We start from the raw sequence: 22,540 nt of genomic DNA, 5'->3' as shown, positions 1-22,540 counted from the left end.
TATTGTTTTATAATCGCTATATTTGCCAAACGTATGAATGCATAGGATTGCAAATTGATTTTCGAGACAACGGTGGTGAGGTTCAGCCATGAAAAACTAAAACATATATGTCTCAATAAGGGAGAGAATTCGACTTAACCATTTTTTAACTTTTATAATAAGATCGCTTTAGGATTAACGCAGGGACATGGACGATAATAAATCCTAAACAGCATAAATTGGCGAAAAAATCCGACAAAGTGCGTAAGAGAAAATAAAGGTTACAGACCAAATCTGGTGATAAATTTAAAATCCTCCTCGGTTTGACAATGGAACGAAGAAGTGAGGTACCTGTTTTTGAATTGTCAAGCATAAAGTCGATAAAAAGTTGTCATTAAAATTTATTACGACAGGCCAGAAACGCGGGCCGGGGTCTGCTGGTTTTTGAATAAAATGTTTCTATATTTTACTCCTATATATAAATGATCACTAATTATAGTCTCTAGACCTGAAATCCATTAGGTACATACAGAAAAAAATCACAGAAAGTTAAATAGATGTCAATTTTATACCAATGTTACCCGAAAGCGGTACCACAGGTCCTATGGGGAATTATCAATGGATTTCAACAAAGCACTTAGGGATTTATTGTTTGGACACTCGAAAGTGATAAAAAGAAGCTTAAATGTCAAACGGAAATTAAAATAAAGAAAAAATCTTACGTTTTACCAGGGTTTTAACTTTGTTTTGACTCGTAAAATTATGGGTTATTTTGTTAAATCCTCATGTTTTCTCAAATGAAGCTTTTAATTCACCACTAAATACCTAAAAACATGTATTCACATTTTATATGTATCATATCCTTATATCAGAGAAATGATGAAATTTATACTAAAATGTTAGGTGTTAACTTTCTTTTGACTCTGACTGTAAATGTAGCTACTATTGTATTTTATTTATACGATATTCACTCTTATTTTTATGGTTGTATTTTTCCTCATACCATTCATATTTAATATTTCTTTACAAACACCTCCCAGGTGTACACAACCCCTATTTGGCTTTTAGGATACATAATGAGGTACCTTTATAACGTACGTACCCAACCAGTTCGATTAGGTACGTGGTTGTTACTTTACAATGGTGGTTGTGTACCAAACATGTACGCTACGATTGTCGTTGGGTACACGTACACAAACGCTAAAAAATGTTTAAAGTTTATGTACACGTACGGTACCTTATCGTAGTGTAACTTTTCATGCCACGTACGGTACAAAACGTTAGGGTACGATACCATAATGTATGTTTTCGAAAGCTGAAATCTATTCTTATGTTTGGTTTACATTCGGCATCGTTTCGTGATTTCGGAGGCGTTTCGTGATTTCGCGCGAAATCAAGCAAAATTTACCTTGATTTCACATACAAAAACGAAATATTCTCATTTCGTGATTTCAGCGAAATTAACATCGAAATCACAGTACTCATGATATACAACCCTGTTTTAGCAACACTTTTCACGTATCACAATGTACAAGGTAGATGTGCGAATTTCTTCAACAAAAATTTTGAATATCAAAATTTTGTAAACAAGTTGAGAAAATTGAATTAGGGCCATTATTACATGTGTTCTTTTACTATCTGATGAATTTTAAAACTCAAAACTGACCAATTTGGAGGCATTAAAAATATAATTTTTACATTGAAAGTTAATGCCAAGAAGCTCCTCCTTGAAATTCAATAATCACTTTTAACTTTAAGTTAACCGTAACGCTATAAATCTGTTCGGTAAATCCAAACTATAACAAAAGAATACTTATAATAATGGGGGTTAGTTTGTTACAATATTAATATTTCATTCTGTTCTTGTTCTTTTTTCATTGTAAAACAAGCAAAAGAGCGAAATGTCAAAAATACTTTTCTAAACAAATTTGTTCAAACAGCGTGGAATCGGAAAAATGACAGAAATTGCAAAAACTCTAGCAGAAATGTAGAATCAACGTATCTGGCAGTCAGATGCCAGCAAACAAGCTGCTAGTTTCTACTCGGACAAATTTGTGTAGCAGATTTGCAAAAACTTGTTTTGAAATTTCATGTTCAATCAGCTGCACATATGCATCTACATTGATTGTTGGATATGTTTGAAATCAACAAAAAATAAGTGTAAACAACACCCCGTTGTTCAGGATTTCGGAGCATAAGTATAAATCAGATACTAGTTCGGCTTATGGAATAAAACGTTGTTGATAAAAGACATCTAAGTATAAATGAGATCCGTTAAAACATGGTAACTATTACAGAATAATTTGGTTAAAGATATCATAACAGAATTCAAATTATTACTAGATTTCCCTAATGATAAGTCTGGCGCTCAGTTTGGGACATAATTCACCGAATGTTGGAAAAAACGGAATGCAAGTTTAAGAAATATCCTGCAGACATCAAAGGAGGAAAATATGCTTTTGACAAAACAATATAATATATTATAATGTTGAACATTTAATAAAAATAAAGAAGAATAAGATCTGGGGCTCAATTCAGTATCTATGAAAAATGTCAAATGAAAAAAAAAAAAAAAATTGTAAAGAAAATATTTTTAATTTCAAATTTCATAGAACAAGAATCCAGCCACTGGTGATAGAAGTCATCTGTTGATTGCATTTTTATTAGTCCAACAAATTAAATTACACAATTGGACTGAAAATTGAATCCTGATTGGTGAAAATCCGGATCCAAAGCATTGGTGCAAAATGCCATGACAATGAACTGGTGCTAAATGTCATGTCAATGAACTGGTGAAAGATGATTCACCCGAATTTTCACCGATAACATGTCACTTGCACCCATTATTCAACTCATGATTTGTCTTCGAACATTTTGCTGGGATATGTCCTTATGGCTTCCTTGCAATTGTTTGCTTGAATTCGATTTCAAGTACTGGCAATGTCTGTCGAATCAAGCTAAAACATTGGATAGGCGACTAAATGTGACGACGTAACGACGTTTGGAATGAAGATTTTATAAATATAAATTATTAAGGCATGAATCATGGTACAAGAATGAAGGTGATACAATAACATATTTGCTGTCAAAACATATTTGTAATCAAAAATAAATAACAAATATTTTACTTCTATAAAGAATGTCTGTGTACAACATATTTATTTAAACTTCGCGACGAATATTTTATATATTTTGTGGATATTTCGCGCAAAAAATTTCGACAGCAAATGAAGACTTCGACCTGAATCCGTCTTTAGGATCACCTTGTTAAATTCGCCTTGACATTAATGATATTTTCATGAAAAATGCTCTCCGTTCGTTATTGGCATTATCTCTAGAGATAGATGACTAAAACAAGTCGGTTTGTTGATCCCTACAAGTATCGACATCATTTCTTCCCAAAACAAAAGAGTATAAATTTCGAAAATTTTTGTTATAAAATAACAAAACCATTTGTAAGATCGGTGGATGTAAACTTTTTGCTCATAAATTGACTGTCCTCATTTCATGAATTCGTTTGAATCAATAAAGAGAAAATCATATTTTAATAGAGCATTTTCCAAACAAGACATGAAAATGGCATGCCAAATGGTTGGTGAAAATGACATGTCAAAGAGTTAGTAAAAATGACACCAATGCATCGAACATTTTGCTCAGATAGCATCTTCGGCATCTAACATTTTGCTGGGCCATTTGACTGTAATTTCGCTCCGTTGGAGTAAGTGATCTTGAGACGTGATGAATGGCTTTGACACTGTTGTCTGGGTAAGTATGGTATATTCCCGCTCCGATGCCATGGGATAATGCGTCCGCTACAATGATTATTGGCAATACTGGATTTAATGAGTTAGTAGTAAATCCGATGTTAGAATGCGTTTGAATTCGTTGAGAGATTGTTGACATTCTTTGGTCCAAATGAATTTGTGATCGTTCTTTAAGAGATCATCTAGTGGTTTTCGGATGTTTCTCATGTTGTAGACATACTTTCCATAGTGGTTTATGGAGCCCAGTAAAGATCGAACTTCTGAAATGTTTTCAGGGACCTTGAGATTCTGTATTGCAAGAATTTTGTATGGATTAGGTCGTATGCTGTTTTTATCTATGATTTGACGTAGATACTTGATTGATTAAATTTTTCGAATTTTTCGAATTTGAGTTTGAAATCGTAATCTTGAATTTTCTGCAATAACAAATTAAGATTAGTTTTGTGATCGTGAAGAGATCTTCTTGTCAATACTATGTCGTCTATGTACGCTCGTGCTCCTTGGATGCATGTGCATAGTTCATCGCTGGAAGGATCCTGGTGCTGATTTGATACCTGGAGTGAGTCGATTAAATCTGTATAACCCTTTGTTAATTAATAGTTAGCAAGTCTTTGCTTTGATCGTCGACTTCTACTTGAAGATATGCGTCAGAGAGATCCAAATGACTAAATATCACACAATCGTGACAATCTGAGAGAATTTCTTCAGGAGTGGGCAGAGGATACTGATTTGGTTCAATTGAATTGTTGAGACCCGTGGAATAGTCTGCACAAATTCTAATATTTCCGTTCCTTCTACTCACGACTATTGGCACTGCAAATTTTGAAGAATTGACTGGTGTGATGATATTTGCTTTTTCAAGTCTATCTAACTCTGTTTCTATTTCTGTTCTCACGGCATATGGCACTGGACCTTTTGCACTGAATGTTTCATTTGCGTCTGGAAGAAGTTTAATATGCACTTTGGTTTTTGTACAAAGGCCAGGACTGCTGTTGTCGAAAACAGATTTGAACTTGCTTCTCAGGTTTGACATGTATTTATCGTTTGATATTTGGCGACACCAAGCTGAAATTGGTTTGTCCCAAAGGTTAAAACTTTGTATCCAGTCGATACCCATTATGTTTAAGTTATCGATTTCCGTGACGTAACATTGTAGAGTTCCCGTTTTGTATGATACCGTTATGTTGCATTGACACTTTCCGATTAGGCTGATTCTGTTGGAATTTACGTCTGTTGCAGTATCATTTGTTTTGTGTACGTGTGGCTTACCTATGTATTCCCATGTTGATCGTGCCCAGCAAAAATCCTCATTACAAACCTCCTTTCCAACCCATTATTTTAACAAGGGCATGTCGCGCGAAATATCTGGTTATTTTGTAACCACTGAAATAGGTAGGTGGTATCCACTGAAATAAGTAGATACTGAGTAGATTCTGACTACTTATTTCAGTGGTTACAAAATAACCAGATATTTCGCGCGACATGCCCTTGTTAAAATAATGGGTGGGAAAGGAGGTTTGTAATGAGGATTTTTGCTGGGTGATATGATTGAAATATCAGATGCTGTGGCGATTTGTAATTTGACTTGTTTCTTGTTTATCACCACGGTGGTATATGTTCGCAATTGTTGAAATTGGAGTTGCTTCGTAGAGAATACTGTGTTGGTGTTGTATTTTGTTTTGTCCGACTTTATTGCGGTTTTATCTGTAGTGGACTTGCCTCGTTTTGCGCTTTTGCAAAAGTTATTCTTGTGACCTGTCTGCTGACACTTTGAACATTTATGATTTTTAAATGGACAGTATTTTGAGTAAAGCATGTCTCCGCATAACCCACAGGGCGCATTATGGGAATGCTTGTTTTGTTCTTGGTGAATTTCTTGACTGCACAAATTGATTGCGATTGATACTCGATCAATGTATTGTCTGTTTTCAAATCCATGAGTCGTTGAGTTTCATCTACAAAAGTGTCTAGAGTTGTGGAGTCCTTTGCTTCGTCTAGCAATTTGAGTAAACGTAACCTAAACCTAAGACATAGATTAGACACTTGAATTGATCCACTTGCATTTAATTTAGCTTGAAGAGTTCGCACTGTAAGTTAACTGTACCGGCGTATTCCTTATAGTCTTCTCCATCAAGAGTTTTCATTTGCAAACACTTGTAGCATTGAGACACTTGAGTTTCTACCTTACCAAATAGTTTGTTAAGTTTCTCCAGGGTGTCTTTGAGACTCATTTCTGTTGGATTCTTTGGAAGAACATAGTTCCTTAATCTTTCGTGAACACTGTTTGACATGTTTCTCCAGAGTAACGCAACTTTGTCATGATTGTCCAGAGATTGGGCTTCTTTTTCGAAGACGTGTTGGTAGCGGTTGTACCACGCTTGAACAATTAATCCGCTTTCCGGTCATAAACGAAGTCTGTCGTGGAATGCGAAAGAGATTCCATTAATGCGGCTTTTGAAGTGCTGGGACTGGTAGCATCTTTGGTGTTTCCAGTACTCTGTGTTTGAAGTATTGTTGTTAATTGTTGCAGTAACTGCGTTTGAAGATTCATAGCCGCTTGTTCTTCAGCTAGTAATTTCACAATGTTCTCGCTTGAAATTTTGTGTGCAGTTGATTTTTGCATAGATGAATTGTAATTAAAGAATTTATTTCTTTATTCTCCGTCCTCGTCGCAAGTTGTTGTACCCTTACGTTTGAGTAAAAGATTTAGTTGTGCTTTTATGTTATAAATAAAAGACTTATTGATGAATTAACAAACATAAGCAAGATTTATTCTGTTTATTTCTGGAAACTGAAATACGTTAGAATAGTTGATGTGCGTGTTACTACTTGTGGTGTAATACAATGACTGTGTTGTCTGAATGACTGGAAGAGACTGAGTGAGTGAGAAAGAGTATAGCATGAGGGTTGTAAGTGTGTGTGCATGCATAACAATGAGGTAATTTAGAGCGTTTTCAGACGATAGGGTTTGACTGCTCAAAAACGTGGTTTCCGTTTTGACTCTCATTCGTAATTTTCACATCTAGTGTTGCGTTTTTGAAGTAATTTTATACAAGCGTACTTTTTGAACAAAAAGAAGTACGGTTTTACATAAATGTACCATAAAGGTTTGTGTGTATTGTTACTTCTTACAGCATTTAACACAAAAATGATTATTAGTTTACATTTTTATTCTTACACATTTCGCACACACACATTCTTATTTTATAAAAATATGTGAGGAAACAGTTATTACTTATACCATGATCAGATTTACATTAGGCAATTTTCCTTGACGGATTTTTTCGTCCCCTTTTATACAAACAATTCTGTTCGAACATTTTTTTATTTCAAAACATTTAAAATAATCTCAATTACGAAAACTATAAAAGAAATTAATTACAAAATCATAACATGTTCTTGAAGTAATGTTTGTATAATACAAAATAAATAAAAAATATTTCACGAACGAATTTAGCAAAAAAGTACTTTATGTACATTTTCGTTCACTTACTTCCACATTTTGTTTCAACACTGGCACAGTTTGCGAATGAGAACCAAAACGGACAACGCGTTTTTGAGCAGTCAAACCCTATCGTCTGAAACAATGAGCTCATTTACACGAGGAAACAATGTTTCCTTGTTTCCTCTAAAACGTGTGTTCCGTTTTGATTCTCATTCGTAATTGCATTTTCAGGGTTGCGCTGTTTAACAAGCGTGTGTCATACTTTTTACGGAATTTTTTTATGAATGGTTATTTATATTATTAACCCTTTCTTTTTACCTGTTTTTGTAGTTTTCCAAAGAATTGTTTTTTGAATATTCATGTACAATAGGTAGATAATCATTTTTGGTAACTTTATGTAAAAACGTACGTCTACCGTTCAAAAGGTACGCTTGTTAAACAGCGCAACCCTGAAAATGCAATTACGAATGAGAATCAAAACGGAACACACGTTTTAGAGGAAACATTGTTTCCTCGTGTAAATTACCTCAATGTTTCCTCTAAAACGTGTGTTCCGTTTTGATTCTCATTCGTAATTGCATTTTCAGGGTTGCGCTGTTTAACAAGCGTACCTTGTAAGCGGTACAAAATCTGAACTATTTCCTATCCGAAAAATCGTTTAGAAATCGGAACGAAATCTGAACGACTTTGCTTCCGAAATTGTTCAGACGTGTCGGACATCAGACATTTGGTTTGCTGGGTTATTACTATTGCGTCTAGGTATGGCAATCTGTTGTTGTTGTTGTAACAGTGTTTGTTATTATGTTTGTATGTTCGTTCTTCTGTTCAATCTGGCTCTGGGTCTATCTCCAGTTCCAGGAAAGTGGCTGCTTCGATGGGATGTAACAACAGATCCACTGGAGTTAGATGAGTAGGTTTGGCTGGACAGTTGAAAAGGTGTTTTGTGTCGTGCGGGCCCATGCCACATACTGGGCAGATGTCTTGCACGGCGCGGTCGATTTTCGCCCAATAAGAATTTAGGCGACTGCAATATCCCGAGCGTAGTTGAGCCAAAACTACTCTAGTTTGTCGTGGCATTTTTATGGATCTTGGGGAGGGGAGTCCATATATTTTCGGTGGAACTGAGGTCCTATTTAATAATTTGTTTTTCTCATGTTCGGTTATTGTTTTCAACTCAAATAATTTTGTTATTAATGAAATGCATTTTTTTGCAATCCTGATGTTGGATCCTTTCTTAACCTTCTATAGGTGCACATGCCACTAAGAATTTTGTTCATTTTTGATTCATAATCAGTTTTTGCCATGGCCACCGTCTTGCCTCCTTTATCAGCGTTGTGCACCAACATATGTGAATTTCCTTTTAAAAATTTATTTGTTTGGCCCACTGTGTCTATAATGTACCGATCTTTTTTCCCTGTGAGAGTAACCACTCTATGTTCATGGGTATCTCATTATTTGTTAAATTGATAACCACTCTTTGTAATATTGTACGTTGAGCTCGCGGTGTTGTTGTCTTTTTAGTGTATTTTTATATTTAACATTCATGGGTATTGAGTTGTTATACCCTAGACAGGCGGCAGCGTTAATTTGCATTAACTGCCTTAATTCAAATTAATTCGTGCATTATCCACATTCTTAATGCACAAAATCAAAGGAAATTTAAACTGAATTTAGCAATTTCAATATGGCAATGCTGTTGAAAATCAATTGTCTTTTGTCAAATGTCCATGTTTAAGAAAATAAAAAGGGAAAGCAAATCAGCAATTTTCGCGTTTCTTCAAAATAAGTAGTGGTCTTTCGCGAGTAGAATAGCAGCTAATCGTTTTTCACGCCTTCTAACAAATCTATTTTTCAACTTTTTATTTTCACAAAAAATTCCATTACCCAACATACCAATTCTATCGAAAATTATATCTTCCTCAAATGTTTTTTAAAGTTTTGCAATATTTTTATAATATTAAAAAGACCCAAAAATATCGCGAATAAATTAAATTTATTTTTGCTTCATCGTGATGAAAAGATCAAAGGTAGAAAGTGTATTTGTTTCGCATATTTTGGCGAGCTTTTGTAAAGCTTTATGAAATGGTCTGCTGGGTACAAACAAACAACACAAACAGCTGTTTCATAAATGCAGATACTATCGTCTGTCAGGGTGAAAAATTAATTCAAATTAGGACATTTTTAATGCAAATTAACTCTGCCGTCTATCTAGGGTATTAGTCTCAAATATCCCAGCAAACACAGAGTCGGACGTGCGACGCGTCTGCTCAAAGTCGGAAGTTTTTTCCGACGCGTCTGACCGACTTCGGTCCGAACTCTGTGCGACTAGTCTGACGAACTTTTTCTCGTCCTCTCTCTCCCTCTCTGAAGGGAATTTTTCTATTTTCCATTGTGCTGCTTTAACAAAATTAAGTGTAAATAAGCAGAGAGAAAAGAATTGTACATGTTTCGCTCGCACATTGTAAATGTTTTTATTGTTGAAGTGCCCGAACGAAAAATTGAGTGCTCGAGTTTTAATTTCTGTATCGGAGAAGAAATTTGGTTTATTTTTGTTATGCGTGTTGATGCATGATAGTATTTTAAATGTTATTCATAGTGATCGGTTGCATACATATTTCTGGCCACAGTTAATACCCATGGTAGAACAAATACAAGGTAAAGTTAATACTACAACAAATGCAACTCGAACAACAACCACAAAGGAATTTGTTTTTGTTTGTAAACCTTAGTGTCAACGTAAATGTAAACAAAACAAGGAAATGTCTATAAATTATTGGAATTTAAAAAACTAATAATTTTTCACATTTGATTGAATATTTTGGAAAACATGAATGAAAACTCATTAGATTTTCAATTTGAATGTTTCCATATCATTCCACTAAATGCATAATTTCTCGCAGAAAGTAGAATACTTGCAAAAATGTTTCGGGTCGCTGGTAATTCATTGAAAAAAGAGAAGATGTTTCAATCATTTGCTTTTGAAAACAAAAAAGCACATGTTTATTAGGGCTTTATTCTTTTCAAGTTTAAGAAAATACCACACATATTAACAAATATTGTACCGCCTCTATAAGCGGTGTTTTAGTGTGCGGCATGTCGTTCGGACCTGGAGGAGGTTACATGTCAATGATATGAAGCCGTCTTTATGGGAAATAGTTTTTTTTTTCTGATGAATAAATTTTCAAAAAATTTTTCAAAAATATATATCCCTAATATACATCGAACATAGAAATAAATACATAAAATGTCGAATGGAATTTGACACTAACACTACAACCCAGTTCAGTCAGCTGGGTATTGCTGCTACCTTTTCTTGTTCTACCATGGTTAATACCCTAGACAGACGGCAGCGTTAATTTGCATTAATAACTGTATTTAATTTTGGCCCGACAGACGACAGTTTCTGCATTTACGAAACAGCTGATTGCTGTTTTGTTGTTGTTTGCAATGTATTTTTTGTTTTCCTTGTGTCTCAGAGCATGAATATGCTCTCTCCTCCATATGAATATGGGCTCTCTTCTATGGCATTGCCATATTGAAATACCTAAATGCCTTTTAAATGCAGCTCGATTTTGTGCATTAAGAATGTGGATAATGCACGAATTAATTTGAATTAAGGCAGTTAATGCAAATTAACGCTGTCGTCTGTCTAGGGCAGCGACGACCACAGAAATACAACCAAAGCGAAGACATGTATGAACGTATGAGTGAAAAAAGCAACAACCACATTATGTTTTTGTTTGTTTTCATTCATTTACACTGTACGTGAGAGAGAGAAGCAAATGCAAAAACAACTCAGTGGGCGCCCTCACTATACGATCTAAGCAAAGAAGCTCGTCCCTGGTCTAGGGTATAAGTTTCTTAACACTTTTATGTGCATCAAATTTTTTTGCATGTGAAGACATGTATTTTTTCATATATTAATAACAATTGTTTTACATACATATGTATTTCACAGATCGTGTTAACGAATTTGTTGTTCTCCATAGTTAGTTTTTCCACCAAGTCGCGCATTTAACACAGCATGATATGATATTAAAACCTTTAATATGTTTATAGTAGATACACTTTTATAACATTTAGATACTTCATGAACTAACTGTCTATTTTCAACATCTTTTAATAATAAAAACAAATTCTGGTCGAATGCTGGTAAATAAATCAGAAGTGCATACGATAGTTCATCTGACTTCGGACCAAATTCGGTCTCAACTCTGATGTTTCTTCCGATATTGGTTTGCTGGGATGTTGTGTATGTTTTTAGTTGTGTTAGTGATGAAATTTGGGATTGTACCTGTTTCCTTGCATTTTATGAGGAACGTTGTCGTTGATCTTAAACGTGCTGATTGCCAGGTACTTTTCGAATATTAATATAAGGATATTTTGTATATTCTCGTTATATTTACGTTTGATGTTCTTATATAGATGCATGTTGATTTGTTAAATTTCTTCGGCGTGCCTTCCGTGTAGTTTCTGGTCGGGAATTCCCGACCCGGGCGATTTCTCGATTTTTTACGGACGGGATTTCCCGGAAATTTTTTTTGAAATTCCCGGGAATACGGGTATTTGTATTTTTCATATATAAGTCTTATATTATTTGTCTTATAGTTATTTAATGTTGAAAATATAGTGGAATAGCGATTATTCATAATTCGTAAATCCCGATCATTTGTAACAAACTTAGTGTCCACTGTAAAAATCGCGATAATTCGTGTAAAGTACATACATTTTGGTCCTCTCAATAATTATTGTTTTTTATGGAATTCGAAGTCTGTATAACCTCACATAATTCTGAACTTTTTGGAGCCGATAGTATGTATGTTCACATAAGTACGCCTCTATATCTTTGGTGCCACCGTGGTGCACTTGTGAAGCTTTGTACACAAAAGATCAATCTTGTAAAAATCCTTTATGAAGGGATTTATTCTATGATCGATACGCCCTGGGAACCATAAAAAGAACCCCCTCATTGACCTAAAAATAGAGTCGCACAGCAATCTTCGAAGGAAGCCTTTGCGAGAATGGTCTTGGGAAACAGCAATTTATATAATCTCCGCAAATTAGTCAGGAAGAATTGGTTGGCTTGAACAGCTGCCATATATGATGTATTGTACTTTCAAGATTTTGGCGTATCGTCGTTAATATTGTTCCAAAGAGATAACTAATAATACAATAACTATAACTATACATATAAGGAGAATTTATTACCTTTATGTTTGCTCTCTGTCACGTCTATGCCCTACAAACTCGATCTCTCATAGTCCCGGGAATTCCCGTGTTCCCGGGAATGAGAAATTTGTATTCCCGATTTCCCGGGAATGAAAAAAAGTCGGGAATTCCCAAACTCTACTTCCGTGTATTTATTGTTATTTTTATAGTTGACCTTTGGACTGCTTCAGAGATCATCAGAGATTTTTCACTTTTTGAAAGAAAAACAATAACAACAACTAACTAAAGTTTTTTCTTATATTTCTCAATAATGTTTCTACATTCAAGTCGTGCGCACACGCCACAGCTATCAGCGACAAACTGAAAAGTAGGAACAAGGTCCTCAAGTTTAGTACTATTTAGTTTTGTACCTGCTCTTGTGGAGTTGAGTACTTTTCGTTTTGTTCGCACTCACGAATGTAAACAAAACGAAACTAAACAGCGAACCCCGCCAGCGTGGGTTATGTTTCGTTTTGTATTGTTCCTATGGAAAATAAGAAACGATTGGAAATGTTATTTAAAGTATTTTTACGTACGCTGGTGTTAAGATATGCGGCAGTGGGATGAGATTCAAATTTGTCAGAACGCCGCCCTGAAAACAACAACAGTTTGCCTCCTCAAATCTACAGTGGACCATCTACATGAGGAGGCAAAGATTCTTCAAGTACGGCAACATAATGAGATGCTATTGTTGCAGTACTTGCTCGGGTGTTACCGTGAGAGCCATCCCAATCACCATCTGCTGGCGAGGCCCGACACATTCAGGAATATCAGGAAGTATATTCATGCTCTAGAGAGGAACGTCCAACAACATAGGAGAGAACCCCTAGATCAACAGGCATATCAAGCAGGTAGTATTCACACGGACGCAGTTGCTAAGGCCATAAGGAAATATAGTGTGAATAAAGTCCTCGGAGTACATCCCCATCTATAGCAGCTGAGGAACGTCACGACAAACTAGAGTAGTGTTGGCTCAACTACGCTGGGGATATTGCAGTCGCCTAAGTTCTTATTGGGCGGAAATCGACCGCACCGTGCAAGACATCTGCCCAGTATGCGACATGGGCCCGCACGACACAAAACACCTTTTCAACTGCCCCGCCAAACCTACTCATCTAACTCCAGTGGATCTGTGGTTACATCCCATCGAAGAAGCCATTTTCCTGGAACTGGAGATGGACCCGGAGCCAGATTGAACGGAAGAACAAACATACAAACATAATAATAAACACTGTTACAACAACAAAACAGACACAGACAATTGTGCTCAAATGCATAGACAAACGGTAAGCAAATATAGACGAAACAGACTTCAGTTGAAGAAAGCTCTTGGAAGCGATTAAAACCAAACTCTCTTTCAAGTAATTTAATTGTCAATAATTTTGCAATTACATCTATTAACAAAATCATTATTTGTAATTCCCTGAAGATGATTGGAGATTCCAATCGCAATATTGGATAATAAAAACCCAATTTAAAATAAACAACTAGTTGTATTTACAAAAAGCATGTAGCCGAACAATACATACACATAATTTTTAAGGTAAAAATAATGCTAATAATAAGATAAAATGGAAAATTGATTTTTTCTATTTTCATGTAGGAACCAATCTATAAGAAATGTTACCTCAATTTTGGTATAAAAATGTATGTAGATATAATTTAAGACGTTTGTAATAGTGCTATATTTATATTGATGTTGTGAATGGTTTTTTGATTGTATTATTTCTGGGTGTACCAAATTTCCAAACTCAACAAGTATTAAAAAAGTGGGTTTGAACAAGATAAGTGTAATAACATCTATTTACTTACTTTTGAAAACAATCGCGAATAAGTTTGAAATTTTTAGTTATTTTATTTACAACAGCTCCTAAGCAGGATACACAACTAGATACTACAGCCTGATTTAAAGACACAACAAGCAGCATTAAATGTTCCTCCAATGATGCTAGAAAAGATTCACTAGCGTTGTTGACCAGTGGTACAACCTGAAAAATATTTAAAGGTAAAATAAATTTGAAAATGTAGTGAGTAACTCACCTTTTCCAGTATATCTGCAACAGCGCATATGAATTTTGGAGCTGTGGATGGATGACATTTGATATTTAAATACGGTTCTATTGTCATTGCATGTCTCACTAACAACTGAGGACGGACTTTTGCTAGCAAATGTAATGTTGTTATACATCCTAGCATTCGTTCATTGTCGGTATCTTCTAGTTCAATAAGTCTATCTACAAGCCCATCGGCTAATTGTTGGCACGCTAGTATAATTTCTGGCGGAGGTTCCGTATTTTTTTTAATAACATCCTGTGAACTGCCGTCGGACTTCAACATATTTTCTTTGGGTTGAAAAATCTGAGTAGATAGTAAGAAGTACAATTATAAATTACATTTCTTATTAAGATGGGTTGTAATACGTACGCTATTTAATAAACCTTCTAGCCAACTTGTTCCGGTGTCGTGTGCTGTGTTGACGACATCAATAATCTGGTTAATTTTTCTAAGAACACCGTGCTATATAAGAAGAAATATACATTTAATTTATAATTAATTTTTATTTATTTATTTTTATTGAGATTTTCGAACTAAAACAAAGACAAAAATTGTAGCCACGACAATAATTAAGAACTCTCTAGTACGTCTCAAAAGCATTAGAATGCTCCTTAAGGCAGTTTTGGCCTTGAGAAAGTGGATATTTTTCGGAAAATATCGATAAATGACACTGTGCTACAAAATGGAACTCAAAGTCAGTGGATGGAGAATTTCTTTTGGTGATGAAAGCCCTTGGTGAGTGAACTAAGAACCCAAAAGGAAATTTTCACCATAGGTCAAGTTTTGAGATATCACGTCATTAATGGTTTAGTGATCGATCATCGATAACAATTATCGTTGAGTGGCGTTGCCAGTTGTCAAAATTGATCCACGTATGGCAACACTCAACTGAAGTGGCGAATCTCATTTGACCATGGCCCAATTATAGGTCCTCCGGCAAAATCAGATGATTTCGATTTGAGCTGTCAAAATTCATATTTGTTATTTGAATTCGCTGTGAGGTATTGAAATGTCTAACTGTATAGAAACAGGTAGATGTATCTCGAAAAAAGAAAACAAATAAACTTAATGTTGTACACGTAAAATGTCAACATTTGTTGTGTTTGTATGAAAATTTAATTTACAATAACTTATTTTAGCAGTTCAAGTTCGATCAGCTGGTATTTTCTGTTTCGTCAAACAAAAATAACTACGGTAACAACTTTTTCTCGGAAAATGTTTTGTATGTATCTACCTGAATTGACAGAGAAGAAATTCGCTTCAAAATTTTTTTTCGCCTCTGTTTATGAATTTTGACATTTAAAAATCTTCGTTTTTCTTTGAATTCGCTTGATGGAGGACCTATTATTGGGCCATGCACCACCAATTTTCAGTTGCAGTGAACATTTTCGAAGAAACAAGAAGTAAAATACAAGGAAAAATAAACATTTTGTTAATAATTATTGATTCTTTGCATCATTAATTAATTTTGTGTATCAATGTGGTGAAAATAACGACAAAGCAACAGTTCGAAATATTAATTGATAAACTGAGTGAAAATCCAAACTTAGCCCGAGGAGTTCGGGTTTTTGGTGAATCCAAAGCCGCAGCAGATGAAGCGTGGAGGTTCATTTCGGACAGTTCAAACTGCCATTGACCTGCAACACGAGAGAGTCTGGCAGAGAGTCTGGATTTATTTTGAAGCTAAGTTGAAGAAGAAAATAGCTCAAAATAAAAGAAACTTCAATGCCACTGGTGGTGGTCCATCACAAGAAGTGAATTTATCGCCTTTGGATCAGACAGCAGCAAATCTTTTGCAAATGAATTTGGTGACAAATCCAGTAGGTTCAGTTTATGGTATTGTGGAATCATGGGGACGACTCCATCAAATTTCTTCTAATAGATGCAATGTCCTGTATATTTTCTTCATCATCAAGAAATAATTCCATCGAACTTATCATTTTTTGGGACAGCAAATAAAACTTGACGATCTGAAGATTCAATGGCCAGGTTATATTCCAATCTTGGGTTGTTTTCCAAATTTGCTCGAAAAATCAGCCAAAATATTAAAATATTGTCCAGAATACACAAAAGAGTTATCCAAAGCGCAAATTATTTTTAAAATAGTTTTTTTTCTGTTTTTGTTTATTGTTGACCTTTGATCTTTAATATTTCTTCTTGTGATTTTAGTTCGGCTATAGGTCCTTGTAATAAAACAACGAAATTTTGTTTTATTTTTAATTATTTATTTCCAATATTTCGGCCGTCTTCGACGGTCATCATCAGGGATTTTTGGTATTATTTTAACAGGTAGCAGGTGTCAGTTCTCCATCACTGGTGGAATAGCGACAGTGATGGAGAACTGACACAGTCCTGTTTTTTTTATGCTCTATTGTCTGATCGCGTAGTACCACTCTGGCACACAATTTTGTGTCAATCCCACGGCAGCGGGTTCTTTCGAATTCTTTTGGTCCGTGCCGGGACGGAGGAAAACCCAGGACCAATATATTTGTGCTCGGTTTGTCACATCCGCATCTTCACACACATCCAGCCTTCGGTGAGATGCAATAGATGTCAGGAGTGGGTGCATCTAAGGGGTTGCTCTGGACTTGTCCACGTGAGGGACTACGACAGGGACTATGTTGCTGCATGCTGTGTGAATACAGTCCCCAGTCAGTCGTCATCGGATTACGAAACTCCCTCGTCGTCTGATTATGAGACTCCCCCGCAGTCCCCTCGACAACAACCGCACATACAGCCTTTAACACCAGCCGTTGTTGCCCCAATCCCGGAAAATGCATCCTTTTTGCAATTTAATTGCAATGGCCTTGGAGGTAAGATCCTGCTGGGTTCCAGGACACAGTGATATAAAGGGAAACGAAGAGGCGGATGAACTAGCACGGGGTGGCTCTCAGTCGACTGACTTACCAGTTGAGTCATCTATCAGACCACCAAAGTGCTACTACATCCGGAAACTTCGCGGTTACTTCCTTGAGAAGGCGGGGCAAAGATGGCAAATGGAAACTGGCTGTAAAGTATCCAAGGCAATCTGGCCCAGCTATTCTCAAAATAGAACCAACTCTCTTTTCTCACTAAATAAGTTAGGGATAAAGACCACTGTAGGTCTCATTACCGGTCACAACATGGTCAGGTCCCTAACTTCTAGATGGGACAACAGTGGTGTAGACTACTGTAGGCTATGTCAAGATCCGGAAGAAACAGAGACGGTCGAACATCTACTATGTAGATGCCCCTCGTTACTCACGAGGAGACATCGATTCTTCGGTAGATATGAGATAAATACTCTGACTTTCTTCTCCGACATAGACCCCATCTACTTGTACCAATTTGCCAGAAATCTCGCATGGCTGGCAAACAAAACTAATTAATCATTGTTTTTTCTCTCTCCTTCACACAGGGGGATAGAAATCGGCTCAACACTGAACAACACCCTCAGCGGCAATACACCCACATCACATTCACTACATCAACAACTTTGCCACAATCACAGCAGTTGCGCAACCATATCCATTACTCACCATACCCATCACACCAAGCCACTTTACATCAACAAAGCGACAATATCCCAACCACCTCGCATTACTTCAGAATAAACCAGTCACCAGTTTCAACACCCACCTTATAAATCAGCATCCATCATCATCACATCCAACCCATCTAAACTTACATCCACCATCACAACCTCAGCAACAACCTATAAACTCACATCCATCATCACAGCATCACCTACACACTCAACTTCACAACAAATCCGCAATAATCCAGCATCTATCATCATTACATATAGTCCAACTACAACACACAGCTTCTTTAAGGATGATCACAATGGACCTCAAGGTCTCCGAGTGAAGTAGCTGCCAACAATGGTAGCTGCGCGTCCTAAAACCAACCAACCAAGATCGAGGAAATAGTAGATTTCATGAGTAGGAGGAATATCAAGGTCGCTGCGGTGCACACTGCGAAATATGAGCACTTTAGTGGAACTTTAAGGAAATTTGGAAGTACATAAAATTCATTATTTTTGTATTGCAATCGTTAGCTAAGTATCCCACCGTAAATGGCCCAAACTCAGTTTCGCGATTTATTTCGCGAAACGGCTTCGAAATGCACTTAAAAGTTGCACTTTTGTTTCATATTTTTTTTCTAAGAAATAGATTTTTAATTCAGTAAATATAATGATTTGGTGTGGGTAAACGGTATCTCAGTATGCCATGATTTCTTTTTCTTAAAATTTTAGAAAGCAATTATGAGATTTTACTCTTTAAGAAATGCAAAATAAATTTTATTGTTTTTGCGCAGTTTTAATCGGAAAGAAGTGTTTTTTTAAGTTTTCAAACATTTTTTTTAGTTTTCCGTGGACATTTCAAAAGTGATTTACGTACATTCACGTGTTATGATATATATAATCTGAAATATTGGACCCTCCTCTGTTCGGAAAGCTATAAAACAGATACGGGAACGCGCGGTTTTCGGAGATATTCATGTTCTTTCAAAATGACTTCGGACATTTCTTTTAATTTCATTTTCCAAAAGTGGAAACGAGAACCGAAAATTGACAAAATTTTAATTTATTTCTGGAAAAAATGGGCTCGCCAGTGTTAACAAATGATGAACTACGTACTATAAGGTCAACTATTACTAGTTTGTTTTATAGAATAAAGATACGGTGGATTAAATCTTCGCGAAACTTAACGACATTTCGGATGAAAAATTCTAGTTGGCTTAAACACAAGGTTCCGTTTCCAAAGACAGTTGATAATATAGCGAATGCCACCAGACGCAAAAAGGAATTTAAGGATTGTCATCCAAAAGTGCAAATGAGAAAAGTTCATAACCTTGTGAAGTCTTGCACTCAGGAGGAGTTAGGCAATGCCACTTCAAGCAAACTATACCAATCTGGAAAAAGAAGTTCGGCAACGATCATCAAGGAACTGGCGCTCGGTTCTCCAGAAAGAGGTAACAAAATTAAAAAGGCTCTAACTTCTTGTTCGAAAAGTTCAGCAAAATTAGATCCAGACCAGGCGTTAGCACTTATTATTGATGCAAACTTGTCATCCAATCAATACAACGTTGTCCGAAATCAAGCAAAAGAGAACGATTGCAACTTCTATCCAGCGTTGTCAGTATTGGGGATTTTTCCCCAAATTGGGGAATTTTTATTTGAAATGGGGAAAAAAATTTCGACTTGGGGAATTCGGAAAATGTTGAGGAAATCTGAAAAATCTTTGGGGATTTTTGGGGAATTTCTTTTTTGACTAATTACTTCAGATTATCTGATCTTTTTTAATTTCAGTACGTGAATAGTAGTAGCGCACGCGTGATGCACTAATGATATGCATCATATACTAACTGGTCGCAGCTGTAATAATTTATGACAGATTTGAAAAGTTATCATGCGGTTCGACGACTGACAGCGTAATAGAACAGTGGGTTGAATTGAAATAACATTTTCCATCATTTCTACTGCGGGGACTTAACTGCAGAAATGATTTCTAGATTGATGGGCAATGATGAAATTAAACTTTATTTTACATTCATGGCTCTAATTATAAAGGAGATAAATATGCTTAGGCCCGTTATTATATCCTTTTTGTAGTTAAATGTTAGTCGATATCGGACAGATAACCCGTTTTATATTCCTACAAATTTGCTTTAATAATAAGTGTCAGATAAATTAAAAGCAACTTTGTGTTCCTTTTAAAATTTAAAGTGCGCCCAAAAACAAGACAAAATTGAGAGCAAATTCAAATCAACCAATCCGATTTGAGTAAATTTTATGTATACAGACTGTTTTGCTTGAAATGGAATGGAAGATGTAATAACAAATTCCTGGTAATGCGAACTTTATTCCTTATTTTTCTTAAAGTAAGGTATAACAAAAAGGGATTTTAAAGAAAAGATATAAGAACGGGCCTTAATCTAAGTTTTCAAACCGATGCACACTGCTAATATGAATTTTCCCTGTGCACTCGAATATTGAAACCATTTATAAAAAAATTAAGAAGATATTGAAAAAATAGTGGAATCGATCGAAAACGACTCGGCATATTTACCATGAGGAGCCATGGACCTAGGCTTTAATTTTGACTTGTACGTTTTTTGAGTAAACAATTATTAAAGTTAAAAAGACCAGTGCCAATATCTTAAACGCTGTTAATACAAATGCTCTGTAATCGATGCCTACAAATATGCAATTATTAAACTTACAAGCAATTATACCCCAATATTTGCAGCAATTCACTGTGTTAACACAATTTTAGCTCTATACGAACCTTTTTAGAACCAATTGTTTAAGAATTGCAATGGAAAAAGTTATCATTCGTAAATTGGAAATGGTATTAAGTCCCGGGCCACACTACGAGTAATTTCACTGAAATTTTGACATGAAAGTAAAAGAAAATGTAAAATAAAACGGTCTGTTTGTTTCATACGAATATTGCAACAAAGCAAAATTGCAGAACACAGGAAACCGTGAACACTAGTTTCTTGAAATTATGCATTTTTCCCAAAAAAATGCAAAGTTTCATGTCAAAATTTCATTGAAATTACTCTAGTGTGGGCCGGGACAAAATAGGCTTTCCGTTCCAACAAGTAATTCTTCAAATGCAGTACGAGTTACTAGAATAAATAATCAATTTTCTAACAACTCCATTTGTTGTAGAAATTTTGACCCACCTAAAGAAATGTTACAACTCTTTCATTATACAAATGTATATAAATGCAATGAGACGACTAGTGATTCTGAATCACTTGAAAGTGAAGTTTTCAATATCGTTAATTTAATTCATATATAAGTGTATAGAATACTTTACAAGTTTAATGATATGAATTGCAATAGTAAAATAAAACTACTTTCGATTTTTTTTTAATTATTTGTTAAAATAATTTTGGGGATTTTTTTGAGGAAATTCAATAAAATCTGGGGAATTTTGGGGAAAAGTTTTGGGCAAGTTGGGGAAAAGAGTCTAAAAAATACTGGCAACGCTGCTTCTATCCGCCTTATTATTTGGTAAGAGAGGCAAAAAGTTCTTGCTATCCAGAGAACGTCACAATAACCGAAGTTTCCGCTGAAGTAACAGTTCAATCGCTTTTAAACCACAAAGGACAAAAACGGATGCTCTGTACTTTGTCAAACACTGAAACTTTAAATATTATCATAAAGTGGGGTTGTGATGGGGCTAATCAAGTTAATTACAGCCAAAAGTTCATTAATTCACAAAGTTCGGATGATAATATGTTTAGCTTATCACTGGTGCCGATTCAAATGAGTGCTATAAATGATGGTGAGAGTCAATCTGTAATTTGGAAAAACTCTTCTCCCTCTTCCACACGGTACTGTCGCCCCATTAGGTTTATTTTTGCAAAGGAAACATCTAACCTGATTACCTCTGAAGTAAACAACGTTAAAGAGCAAATAAAACAACTAACTCCAACTACTGTAATCGTAGATGGTAAGCAATTTCACGTTAAAGCAACCATGATTTTTTGTATGATTGACGGAAAAGTTGGTAACGTAGCCTTATAATACACTCAGCACTAAAAATGTGACAGTACAGAAAAAACTACTAAGGGGTAGTTTACATTATATGTAAATGTCATATGATATGAAATTTTCCATCGTTATATATTCGCTAATATGTGTAATATTGGAGATTTTCCTTACGCCATTTACTCTGTGGGCCCACACCAGCAAAAATGTAAAAAAACTACGTCTCCACATTGCCTTCCTGTGTAGATATGGAATGTTTTTTTTTTTTCGTGTCATATGACATTGATAGATACTGTAAACTACCTCTAAGTAAACTACGAAATAACTTAAATTTTGTGACCTCCACTATGGGGGCTATATCGAACCTTGGACCTACCTCGATAATATTTCACATAGAGGTAGTCTATGTACAAAGAACATTAAATTGAAATGTTGGAAACTGTTACTTAAAATACGTCATACCGAGCGGTACAGTTCAATGGGGCTACACCAAAACGCGAACATATATTGATAATAGTTTGTGCATATGTTTAATATCCTCTGAAACCTTAATATACTAATTTGCAGCGCAATCCGTTGAATACAAAAAACGGTCGCCAC

General features: G+C 35.5%; 1 protein-coding gene across 4 annotated transcripts in view; it reads right to left on the bottom strand.

The window, feature by feature from the left end:
- The window catches only part of Nipped-B (Nipped-B cohesin loading factor), a 512,008-nt gene that overhangs the window by 170,747 nt on the left and 318,721 nt on the right, over positions 1-22,540 (bottom strand). For all 4 annotated transcript variants that reach the window (XR_012410391.1, XM_073968650.1, XM_073968649.1 and 1 more), the window contains 3 exons: positions 14,821-14,913; positions 14,437-14,754; positions 14,209-14,384 (listed from right to left, as the gene is read on the bottom strand). Coding sequence is in view for 3 of the 4 variants with exons in the window: in XM_073968650.1 (XP_073824751.1) it covers positions 14,209-14,384; positions 14,437-14,754; positions 14,821-14,913 (587 nt within the window). In the remaining variant the exon portion in view is untranslated. The remainder of the gene's footprint in view (positions 1-14,208; positions 14,385-14,436; positions 14,755-14,820; positions 14,914-22,540) is intronic.

The sequence above is a fragment of the Musca autumnalis genome, unplaced genomic scaffold (genome assembly GCF_047663935.1).
Source record: "Musca autumnalis isolate F117 unplaced genomic scaffold, ASM4766393v1 scaffold_2, whole genome shotgun sequence".
Lineage (NCBI taxonomy): Eukaryota > Metazoa > Arthropoda > Insecta > Diptera > Muscidae > Musca > Musca autumnalis.
The sequence above is the reverse complement of the archived record's forward strand: the minus strand, read 5'-3'. Positions and strand labels throughout refer to the sequence as shown.